This window comes from Crocodylus siamensis, chromosome 1 (assembly GCF_052110815.1).
Source record: "Crocodylus siamensis isolate JL-2025a chromosome 1, ASM5211081v1, whole genome shotgun sequence".
Taxonomy (NCBI): Eukaryota; Metazoa; Chordata; order Crocodylia; family Crocodylidae; genus Crocodylus; species Crocodylus siamensis.
In genome coordinates this window covers 337779194-337791179 of record NC_143395.1, presented here as the reverse complement: position 1 = coordinate 337791179, position 11986 = coordinate 337779194, and the positions used below count along the sequence as shown (strand labels likewise).

Here is an 11986-nt window from a genome sequence, read left to right as displayed (position 1 = left end):
ATTTCTGTGGGTTGAGTGGCACCTGGTTTCTCCAACAAATGAAATCATATCATATAATACATGATATGATATATCATGCAGAGGGGTTGGGCAGTGGGGGAGATACCTGCTTATCTCAGTGGTTCTCAAACTTTTTGGCCTGGAGGCATGCCTTGTTAGACCTGAGGCACCCTCCATAACTTTTATGGACTGAGTGGCACCTAATTTAGAAAAAAGTGTGGTAAGGTATCTAGAGTCTTCGGGCAGTGGGGATGGGGAGTGGGCCAGGAAAGGACCAGTCTAAGCCTGTGCTTATCTCAGTGGTTCTCAACCTTTTAGGCCTTGAGGCACGGCTCACTGGCCTCGAGGTACCCCATCACTTATGTGAACGGAGAGGTACCCCACCGCAGAAACAACTGTGCAGAGAACCTCTTGCTTCCTGGCAGAGAGGCTGGGCAGTGTGGAGAGCAGATGAACCAGGTAGGGACAAGTTGAGGTGGTGGAATCTCCATCCCTGGAGATTGTTAAGACCTAGCTAGACAAGGCTTTGGCTGGGATGAGCTACTTGGGGATTATGGGCGACTGGTGCATCTTGAGACACCAGTCACCGACTGGGGGGGGGGGGGGGGGGGGGGGGGGGGGGGGGGGGGGGGGGAGAGGTCCCCATGGCCGATCGCAATGACTGGGTGTGGCTGACTGGGTCCCCCCAACGTTCGATTTCACTCACCATACAGTGGCCATGCCACTTTCGAAGCAGCATGGCTGCTTTTGCCAGCAGCCCTGCTCCCTGGTTGGCACTTGTGGCAGGGGCACTGGTGCTCCTGCTCACCCTCCTGCCCATCGCCTAAACAGGGAGTGCGGCCTAATGGGGTGCACCAGCGCTCTCAGGGGGTGCATGGTTACCCCAGTGCATTGCTATGGTTGGCGATGGTCCTGATTTGAGCGGGGGGGGGTTGGACTAGAATGACCTCCTGAGGTCCCTTCCAACCCTCATTTTCTAGGATTTTTTTCTATGACTCTCAGTTACGGAGGGTGCCTGGGGTCTAGAGGTGTGCCTCCAGGCCAAGAAACGTGAGAACAGCTGAAATAAGCAGGTATGTCCCCCACTGCCCAACCCCTCTGCATGATATATCATATCATATCATCTGACATCATATAGTATGATATAATTTGTTATTGAAACTGGGTGCCACTCAACCTGCCAAAGTTAGGAAGGGGCATCTCAAATCCAAAGAAGCATGTCTTGAAGCCAAACCATTGGAGATCTACTGAGATAACCAGGTATCTCCCTCGCTGCCAACCCCCTTTGCATGATCGAGCATATCAGGTCATATTGAAACTGGGTTCCACTCAACCCCCAAAGTCAGGAAGGGGCGTCTCCGATCCCATGGGGCATGTCTTGAGGCCCAAACCCTGGCGACCTGCCAAGCTGAGCAGGTGTCTCCCTCACGGAGCCTACCCTTCTGCGCTCACCCCTCAGGACACCTCGGGGCGTTGCTGCGGCGGGCTTCCCTCTGAAGAGCACCGGCAGCTGCTCAGAGCGTGTCGAGCCGGGGGCAGGGGCCGGGGGGCAGAGCCAGGCCTACCCGGGCGGAACTGAGGCCCTCCCGCAGGCGCTGAGGCGGCGCCGGGGGTGACTCAAGCGGGCGCAGGCGGCGAGGCGGAGCTTGCCGAGCCGCGCGGGGCGGGGCGGGGCGGGTGGAGGCTGGGGAGAGCGGCGGCGTCGGAGCAGCCGGGCCGCCGAGATGGACCATCACCAGCCCGCCAGCCGCTACCAAGTGGTGAGTGCCCGGCCCGGGGCCGCTCCCGCCTCCGCCCTCGCGCTGGGGGCTGATCCTGGGGTGCGGCCCCTCTGGGCTGGGGAAGGACAAGGACAAGCCGGGTGGGGAGGGGAGTTTCCCGTGTCTCCTTCTTCCCCTGCGGCCGGGCTGGGCGAGGCTTTGTTTGCACCGTAATCTCCCCCCGCCCCCGCAGTCCCGCGCCCGTGGGGGCTCCTCCTGCTCGCGGGGCGGCCCCCCACTCCTAGCCCGGCTCCTCGGGGTGGCAGGCGAGCGCTGCCTGCTCCTGCTTCCACGTCCCGGCCTTGGCATCTCTACAGCGGGGGCAGGAACGTGGAGTGGCGTCTGAGGGTGAGGGTTTCTGTGTGGGGGCACCCTTGCCTGGCGCGGCTGGGCTATGAGTGACGTGGTTTCTGTGGGTGCTAGGGGTGGGGGCACCCTGTCTGGTGAGGCTGGACCGTGAACGTTGTGGTTTCTCTGGGTGTCGGTGTTAGGGGTGCCCCTGCCCGGCAGAGCTGGCTCACAAGCATCTGTGGGCACCAGAGTTAGGAGGCAACCCCCGCCTGTCGAGGCTGGGTCATGAGTGTTGTGGTTTCTGTGGGCATCAAGATTGCGATATGCCCCTGCCTAGTGGGACTGGGCCCCAAGTGTATGTGGGTGCCAGGGTTAGGAGGCACCCCTGTCTGGTGAGGGGGAGGGACACAAGTGTTGTGGTTTCTGTGGTTGTCAGGGTTGAGGGGGCACCCCTGCCTGGCCCACCACAAGCATTGTGGTTTCATAATATCATAGTGCTTAGAGTCGGAAGGGACCCAAACAGATCATCAGGTCTGACCCTCTGCCCTGCGGGGCAGGAACAAATGGCAGGGTCCTAACACCCCAGCCAGGTATCTGTCTAGCCTTCTCTTGAAGACCACCAAGGTAGGAGAGAGCACCCACCTCCCTTGGGAGCCCATTCCAGAGCCTGGCAGCCCTAACCGTGAAGTAATACCTCCTGATGTTTCTGTGGGTGCTAGGGTTGGTGGGCACCCCTGCCTGGCAGAGCTGAGCCACAAGTGTCTGGGGGTGCCAGGGTTAGGAGGCAGCCCTGCCTGGCAGGGCCAGGGCACAAGTGTCATGGTTTCTGTGAGTGTTGGGGTTAGGCTACAAGTATTGTTGGAATACTTCATATGCCCTTCATGAGGCCCAAGAAGGAAGCAGGTGCAGTGAAGGTTGTAAGCAGTCTCTTTCCAGGTGTGGGGACATGGATTCTTCTGGAGGGAATGGCAACGCAATGTGTCAGGCTGCGAGGGAAGGGCAGGATGCTTCTGTCTCTGATATTAAAACGCACCCAGCCAGTTTCCCTTGAGTTTCCTCCTGCATCTAACGCTTCCTGACTGCGCTTGGGTGGTGCAGCCAGAGCATACAGATCTGTGTCTAGACTTCTGTGAGGTTATTACTCATTAAGAGTCAGCCCTGAGGGCCATGTTGCATCCCCCTCTGGTGGTGGGTACGTGCCTGCTGTGTGTTGGGCAGTGCTGGAGGCTTGGACGGAGCGTATTGCAACCGTGCCTTATTGTCAACTGCCTGTGGCTGTTCTCTTTGGACCTTGCTACTAGGATCTTTACCTTTGTCACCTTGAGATTAGATTACTGCAGAATGTTCTACACCTGTGCATTAAAGCTGTCCAAAACTTTACAGTGGCCTCAGGTGTGGTAGACTACTTGCTACAGGAGTGCTTCTTGGCAGCAGCACATTACCGGTTTTCCACAGTGTTTTCTGTTTGTGTCTTGTTCTTGTGTGGAGTTCATGGTGTTTTTGCTGATGTGACCTACCCTGCTTAGACCTGCTTGCACCGCAAAATGCCTCTCCAGCTCTTGGCACCCCATTTGGAATCAGCAGAATCTCCTGAAATTTATCTCCGTATTGTAAAAGGGAGAGGGGAATCAGTGGCAGGACCTTTTCCATAAGACCCCTTCCTTGAATTATCCTCCCAACTCCCCTCCAGGGTCTGAAACAACCTTCTGTGCATGTCCAAGCAGATCATGGGGAGGATGGGGGTAAATATGATGGTAACTACATGAGTTTTATATGGCAAAATCGCTTATGGTAGAAGGCAAGAAAGGACTACTGCTGCTTTGGTCAGGGGTTTGCTTTGTATTTCCTATAGGTTTTAAGTTTTCAGATATGGTTATCGTGTTCAGACTTTTGAATGGGTGTCCCTTTGGCATGGAGATATTATAAGAATGAGACTGAAATAATAAAAAAAAGTTAATCCAGATATCTCACTGTGTAAACAACTTAAAAAAGACCATAATCAAGTAACTGTATTTTGGGTTGTATGTGTGTGTATTTTCACAGCTAGCTTCTGGATGTTCTGCATTCAAATAGGCTGTAACAGTTTCTATGGAACTTGTCGTCAGTTACAATGGCGGTATTATGTTTAATCTGCAGCATAAACCAAAAACAGCTTGTTGAGTAGAGCTATTGTAGTACGATAAAGAACAGTGATAATCATTTGTCATTTTTAATCATGTTTATCAATACTCACTTTGCTAATTGGATTCTCACACAGTTGGGTAGTTCTGTAATGGGTGGAAGGGATGAAAGAACCAAAAGCATCAGAGTCAGGTGCTAATAGGTCTATTTTTAAACTTGAAGATGTTCTTTACTCCTCATTCTTCTGTGCCTTAAACCTTTACACTTAACATCTATCTGATCTTCTGCTTACTGCTACTGTTTGCAAGACATTAAGTTAAGAATATGAGTTTTCTGCAGCTACTTGTTACATGAATAATAGTACATGAGCTGGGAGGAGTTGGCTCCACTACCTGGCTAAAAAATACATGTTAAATTGAATGAAATTTTAAGTTAAAGTGACAGCCATTATTTTTCTAAATCCCAGTTCTTGTATCAATGAACATTCATGATCTAATTTAACAATCTGTTCTTAATAAAACTTTGACTCAATTTGTCTTTGAATGACAAAGGAAGGCATTCTTTTGCAAGTTGCAAATACAAAATGAAATGCTTCTTAGTCAAAAAGAATGCCACAGAAAAATACAAAGAGCAGCAGTGAAACAAACCTTTGTAAACCAAGAACCAGGTGTGGACCACAGAGTTACATAACTATATCCATCCCAAGGCATGAGAGACTTATTTTTCCCTTCCGCCTTTTCAATCCCCCCCTTCTCAGGGCAGGGGAACATGTAATTGTTGGGTAGGGTTTTTGTCATCCTTCCCTGCAAGGATGTGATGTCAGAAGTAAGTTAACCAATCGCTGCTCCTTTCTTATTCTTCATTGTTGTATTTTCTGTCATGTATATACCACATTCCTATTGGTTAACATGCCCACAGCGAGTTTCAGAATTTTAAGGCACGATCACTATTGCTTGTTCCTGTTTCCTCCCCTCCTTTGTCTCCTTTCTCCTGCCGTGTTCATGTGGGTAATGAAAGTGGAACATCAAGCCAAGTGGAATTGTAGCAGCAGAGGTTAATTGTTCAGAGGCGATTTTTTTTCCCCACCCCCACTTTCTTGTATTTGTTTGCTGATTTCTTTGCTGTTTTATTTTAATCCATATTTGTTTGTAGAAAATGTGATTTGAAGGATGCTTTGTTCTTCCATGTTTTATCTGCAGAAGATTATGACTTGGAGGACATTTTATCTATTCTTATTAGAGTAAAAAATGAAAGAGAGGTTTTTTTTAATATTGAATTGTTTGCCCATTTCTGTGTATATTTGTAATGTTCAGAGTTGCTTTCATGATCGAGTCCCCCCTCCCCCCCGCCCAACCTCCCCCAAGGAATTCAGCTTTCCACGTGAATGTTGAATTATAGATAACATTTTCAAAATCACCCAAGTGACCTAGGCATTTAAATGGTATTGAAAGGCAACAGATTTAAGTGATAAGCTAGTTGGGGTTTAAAAATGTTATCGGTAGTACTTGAATAAGGCTCTCAATTTTCTTTGGGTAAACTGTGTTGCTTTTCATTATGAACAGTTGTTACAAGAGCCAGAGCCAGGTTACTGTAAAGTAACGTAAGCAACATTCAGTTTGTCTCATCTCAATTTGTGCACATTCACTCATGTTTATGTGCCCACATTTATGCCACCAATCATCTCCTCCCTGCTCAGGAATACCCTTCATCCAGGTGTGAGGCTCAAGCGTTCTTGATCCTTTCCCACTTGCACCATGGATAATGGGAAACTAGGAGGGAGACCTCGAGGCACAGCTGTTCAATGGATAAATCCCATTTAGGGGTATTCAACTGGCAGTGCAGTTTTGCTGTCTCTGGCATCAGATAGGACTACCTGGGGAATTGGGATGATTTTTCAGTTGGTAGGTTGTGTATGTCATGTGAGACTCATTGAAGTACAGGGTGCTTGACAGTTTGCAATAGTCCTAAAGCTAGCAATGATTGCAGCATTTCTTCTTGGTAGTGTACACATATATTGCTGTGTGTAGGTTTGTAAAGCACTTTCATCTTTCTGGAGGAAATTTATTGCAGAATAGCAGCCTTACTTTTATGTAAGTTGCATGTACTTTCACCTCTTTATTACTGTATAAGGATGGTGTTTAGTTTAAAAACAAAAACAAAAAAAACTCCAACTAGTTTTGATGCTCTATTTGAAAATGAAATAAATGGTACCATAAAAAAATGCATTTCTTATTCATTTAGTTACATACTGTTATTCTGAGAAGTGGTTATTTGAGACACCTGCACATTTAATATTCTGTCTCCTTTTCCACTCTGTATAATTGCCCATTTTCCTATTAACACAGTGTATTATGTGGCTTTATTGTTTCGGGTTTATAAAACATGCATCTATTATGGCCAGGGTGCATTTTGAAACTCCTTAAATTTGTATATGAAGAAGTATTAAAATTCACCAAAGTCAGTTCATTGGTATTGGTTCTCACCAAGTATACAGTCAGACGCACATGAAAGTCAGCCTACACAGTAAAATTACTCAAAAGATAACTTAGTGTCGAAGGCCGCCCCCTCCTCCCTTCCCCCCCCACACATCTCTTGTTACAGTACTGAGCCTAAAGGTGACCTGTAAAAACAAACAAAAAAACCCCCAACCCCCCCCCAAATGAAACCTCCCCCCCAAAAAATAAAGGTACTGGGTGTGCAACTTTTAAAAATTGCTTCATGATATAGGAAGTGAAGCTGAGTTAAGTGTTTTGGTTTTTTGGGGTAGAGATTCAGATCCTGCTTGGCTTGAAGACCTCTCTCATTAGCATTACTGAACAGGGCTCTGGGTAGCTGCAGCAGGAAGTTGACTGGCAGTGGCAAGGGGCTGCTTTTACCCCGTGCTGAGCAACAGTTTCTGCCTGGATGCCACTGCTGCTGTGTCTACGTGGGTGAGTCTGGAGCAGGCATGGGTGTCAGGGCTGTGCAGCACAGGTCCCCACTGGTACTGCAGAGCAGGGGCCAGTGGGAAGGAGCCGTTGCCTCCTGGGCTGCCTGGAGTGGCAGTCCAGCCACAGAGCTGCCCCAGCCCCTCTGTGTGCCGAGGGGGCGGCAGGAAGTGCCATGGGTGGGTGGTGTGGAGTAGGTGTGGGATGGGCTGGGATGAAGCTGTGCACATGGGTTCCAGCTGATGTGTTCCCATGGGGGTGAGTCCAGAGCAGGCATGTGGCAGGGCAGTGGTTGCACACTGTTGGCGGTGGCAGGATGCATGGCCTCTGGGCTTTTATGGGGTGGAGGCGGCTGCTGACTGGTTTGGGGGTGGGAAGGTATGTGTGTGGGGGTCCCATGCACACTCCACCACAACCCCGAACCCTCCCCCACACAATCCCACACCGCTCCTACCCACACCCTCCCCCTCACTCACACACCTGTGAGTCTCTGGGCAGGGGGGGGGAGCCCACACACTGCTAGACACATGCACACCTCCCCATGCACACCCCATATTCTTTTCCTCTGCATACCTCACAGCCCCCCATACCCACACACTCGCATCCATGCATATGCATACACCCCACATAGACACACATCTATGCATTATGCTCCCAGACCCTCACAAACCCCATAACCACACTCTCCAAACACCCCACAACATACAAGAATAAGACTTGATTTTGAGCTATTATGCAATCACCTCTATATATGCAATTCAAACACACACAAATAGGACAAAAATGTATATATTTTAAATAAAATTAAAATATATTATTGTCAAATGTTTGATTTTTAGTGTATAATTTGCTTTTGTTTCTGTTTTCCAAGATGGCAAATCAGTCTCAAAAGGAATACTTCCAGGGGCAAGGGGTGGGATTTCTGGCCCCAAGATGGCAACCAGGGGGGCATGGCACCTGGCAAGGGGCAGGGCTACCCTTGTGGCCCTTGACATCTCACCAAAACTTGTTAAGTGGCCCTTCAGCTGAAATAATTGCCGACCCCTGATCTATAAGGAGCTTTTAGGGCTGAAGTTTAGCTGGATTGTTCTCAGCCCTGTAGCAGTCATTTGGGAGATTTTTATTTTTGTTTATTAAACTAATTAAAATTTAGTTCATCTGTTTTGCATGCTCAGTTGTAGTGAGAATTTTTTTCCTGTTTACAACAATGTTGTGGAGCTTTTTTCCTTAATAGTTTTTTTTTTTATTTAGTAATACATGGTAGAGACTAGGAACTTGATAAACAGGATGCTTCCAATCTTGCAGGTGTACCTTGGAGGCAGTTTTTAGAAGAGGTTTTTAAAAGTACTTTGTTTGTATGTCTTGGATTTTTGTAACACTGTGTTTTAAGTATTCCAGCAGTCTTTCTGCAGTTGCTAATGTAGAAACAATTTAGAGAAGTTCATGGGCTGAGCTATACGTGTCTGCTGGATGAAAAAGGCAGTACTGAAAATGAGACTTACATTCTTCTGTTATTTCCTTATTTCTTTGGAGTACTGAGATGCAGATGCTGTGGGAAAGGCTTTTATTGCAACTATACTATCCACAAAAAAGTCAAGGGAGAATAGCAGCAGCATAAAAGAACCAAGAGACTGATTTGAACTGTACATGTCACAGCTTCCACTTAATAGGCCTCATGCCTTTAAGAACTCTTTTCAATTCTGCAGATTCATAGGTAAATGAAGAGCAAAGATGGGGCTTAAGGTTGCAAGGGAGCTTTTAGTACAAACATAAGAATTTAGATTTTTGGTGTGGGAGAGCTAAGCTCCTCCCACTAGATCATACTGGTGTCAAGAAAAAGTTAGACTGATATGCTTGGATCTATTGTGTGAAATATTTTCTGTTGTAATATTCTCAAATTTTCAGATTAAAAAGCACCATGTAAATACAAAGTGTTGGTAACAGTCTTTCAGATGCAAAGATAATGTATAGGCCAAGAGTGTCTAAAATTAGGCTCTAAAAAGGATTTTAAAGTGCCTAAGCCTGTTTGTTGATCTGGGCCTTGGGCATATTGACTCTGCTTTAATTTCACATGCTTGGTCTGGAGTTAGATTCATAGCTGCAAGTTAGGCACTTAAGATGCATCTAAACAACTACATGGGGAATGGGATTCAACATGGCCAGCATCTTGGGTGGAAGGGGTGTTTAAATTAGGTAATAATAGGAAATGCTTGAGAGAGGCCTGCTATCTTGATTTTCTGTGTGATTAGCTGTAGCTCTTGAAATTAGGATGCAGAGCCTGCAATCCCCTTCTGTACTTAGGCATTAAAATGAACCACTTTGGAAATGAGTCACTGGTTCACTGACTTCTTATAAAGAATGACTGGAGGAGGAGATAGTAGTTGGTGGTAGTATTCACCTGTCATATGTTGTCTGTAGTATTTGGAACATTTCTTAGGCAAGTAAGAAACCTGGTTGAATTTCCTCCTCGACCAAAGAGGGAGATTTTAAACCTGTATTTTTCAGGACATTGCCTGGACTGGTAGGATGGGTGTGAACATTCCCCACCCCTCCAGTTGAAGCTGGGTACTCTGCGCTGGGTTTTTAGCTATGGTAATGAGCAAATGAGTAATTTTGTAACCCTTTTGGTAAGGCTGATTATAATTATATACCACAGCTTTTGCTTTTGTGTCTAACAGAGTAGTCTGCTTCTGTGTCTGTTTCTCACGCTCACTTCCAGAAGTTGGTAGTATTTTACTTTCATGAAGGTACCAAGAAGCAATGTCTATCAGGAAAAGAGAAATATGTGCTACTGAGGAGAACTGTCCAGTTAGTGTAAGTGTTTAGAAGCTATTATCGTACTCTGGAATTCAGGGCAGTGAAGCGTTAGTATGTTGGTATCTTAAGGAATTTGTCAGAACAGTATTTCTCTTCTAAAAGAATCCCAGACCTTGAGTCATAAAGTCGATGACTTTTTTTCTGCCACCCTGTTACCACGGTTGAAATCTGCCTTTTTGATTCATTTCAAACTGTAGAACATTAGACTGTGTAAAAGAGGAAGACCTTTAAAGTTTCCTGTTTGTGTAGGAGTTGGAAAGCAGTCTGTCTACGCTACCAAGTATTTATAAAGAAAGAGGTGTTTCTGTCATTGAAAAATGTCCATAAAGTAAGATCAAAGAAAAAGTCAGTATGATTCAGTTGCAGTTAATGCAGAAGAAAGTACTTTTTAGTTTTCTGGAAAAGATCCAATGCAAAATCTTGTAATTCCTGCAGATGTAGTTTCTCTGGTGCATTGTTCTCAACCTATCTTGACATCTGCTTACCAGAAAACGAAGTGTAGTTAATTTTTATACTGAGAAATTGATAACTATCTTAAAGGTCTCTTATTGTCTTCTCTGTGTCTATTCTTTGCTAAATGAAAATATAATTGAATGTTGAATATTTTTTATCAATTTGTATTTGAACTGTTGCGAATGATCTAATTATACTGTGTCAGATATATATATTTTAAAATTCATGTACTGCCATTGATTGCGTCATCAAGGCTGAAATTAATCACATTTAATTCCTGCAATTACTTTATCACAGCCACTAGACTAGTGCTGCAACCTGAAAGTGGATTACAAGAATATTTCAAAGGGTTGTGAGCTGGGCAGGGCAGGGCAGAGGGGTGGTGGGAAGGTCCCTACCCTTTCCAGCAGGGGAAGGGGGTGGGAGAGATCTGCGGTCAGGCTGGCGGCACCAGGGCTAGGGGCCATCCTTGCAGGGGCAGGGCGGCTGAGAGATGCTGCTTGTGGGGTGGGAAGGACCACGACTAACCTGCTTGCCTCCTTTCCTCCACTTGGTCTGCTGCTGTCCGCATAAGCTGGAGCCTCTACAGCCACTATGCTCTGGCCCAAGTGGGATGGGAGCAGCTGGGGTCCCCTCTGGCAGGGCTGGAGTTGGGGGCTGTGAGTTGAGAGTGAGGGACACCGTCATGGCCCATGGATCTTCGCAGTTGGGTCCTAGCAGGAAAAAGACTGAGAACCACTGCACTAGGCTACTGCACTTCAGATCTTCTGGTCTCTAAGTACATTCCTTTGAAGTTTCAGGCCTCTAGCCATCATCTTTTCGAAATGGCAGATTCTCATGATTCCACTTTTAAACTGGTCCCTGTGTTTCAGTCCCTTTGATGTTAGTTGTGATTACCACAGCAGATCTCGTGTACACCTGGAACCTGGAAATCTGTTCTTTTTGTGAGAAAAGGAATATAGTAAGTAGTGCCTGAACAGTCTCCTTAAAGCAAGCATTATTTTTCCTTTGTCCATTAAAGGCATTTGGAAGAAAACAGACATTAAAAAAATAAGCATTGTATATGCATTCATGCCTTTCCTCCATACCAGCTGTTTCCTGGAATTAGGGAAGTGTTCAAGCTCCCTTAAACTTTCCTGTAGGACCTGTTTTACACAATTACATATCAGTACTTGTATAAGTTTACCAAACATTTCTCTGGCTTCCAGAATAATTCTGGATTTGTTTTAAGGAAATGTATAATCATAATAGACTCACTTCTGCATGCAGTTTTGTGACCCTAGGAAAGGTAGCACTTGCCTCAAGTCATACAAGCTAGCTAGAAGCTACAGCATATCACAAATAAATGCTGAGCCTAAGAGATACAAGTTAATCAAGAAGACAGAAAATTCAGTGATGGAAATCAATTCAGTTTCTTTCTTGTCTTTGGAACAGTAGCTTCATAAAATTAAGACGGCTTCGGGAATGCTCCTTCTCTTTAACGTTTCCTCTAGTACGGGGCTATCCATCTGGTGCCTCGTGGGTTTCATTTGGCCTGGAGATTAAGTGAGGTTATTAACCAGAAGAGTTTAAAAGATACATCTGTAAATTATAAAACTGCTCTTGAATCTTCCCCTT

General features: G+C 46.2%; 1 protein-coding gene across 4 annotated transcripts in view; it reads left to right on the top strand.

The window, feature by feature from the left end:
* Window positions 1-1597: 1597 nt before the first annotated feature.
* The window catches only part of NDFIP2 (Nedd4 family interacting protein 2), a 64604-nt gene continuing 54215 nt past the window's right edge, over window positions 1598-11986 (top strand). For all 4 annotated transcript variants that reach the window (XM_090023783.1, XM_090023767.1, XM_090023756.1 and 1 more), the window contains exon 1: window positions 1598-1760. In XM_090023783.1, the coding sequence (XP_089879909.1) occupies window positions 1725-1760 (36 nt within the window). In that variant the 5' untranslated portion in view covers window positions 1598-1724. The remainder of the gene's footprint in view (window positions 1761-11986) is intronic.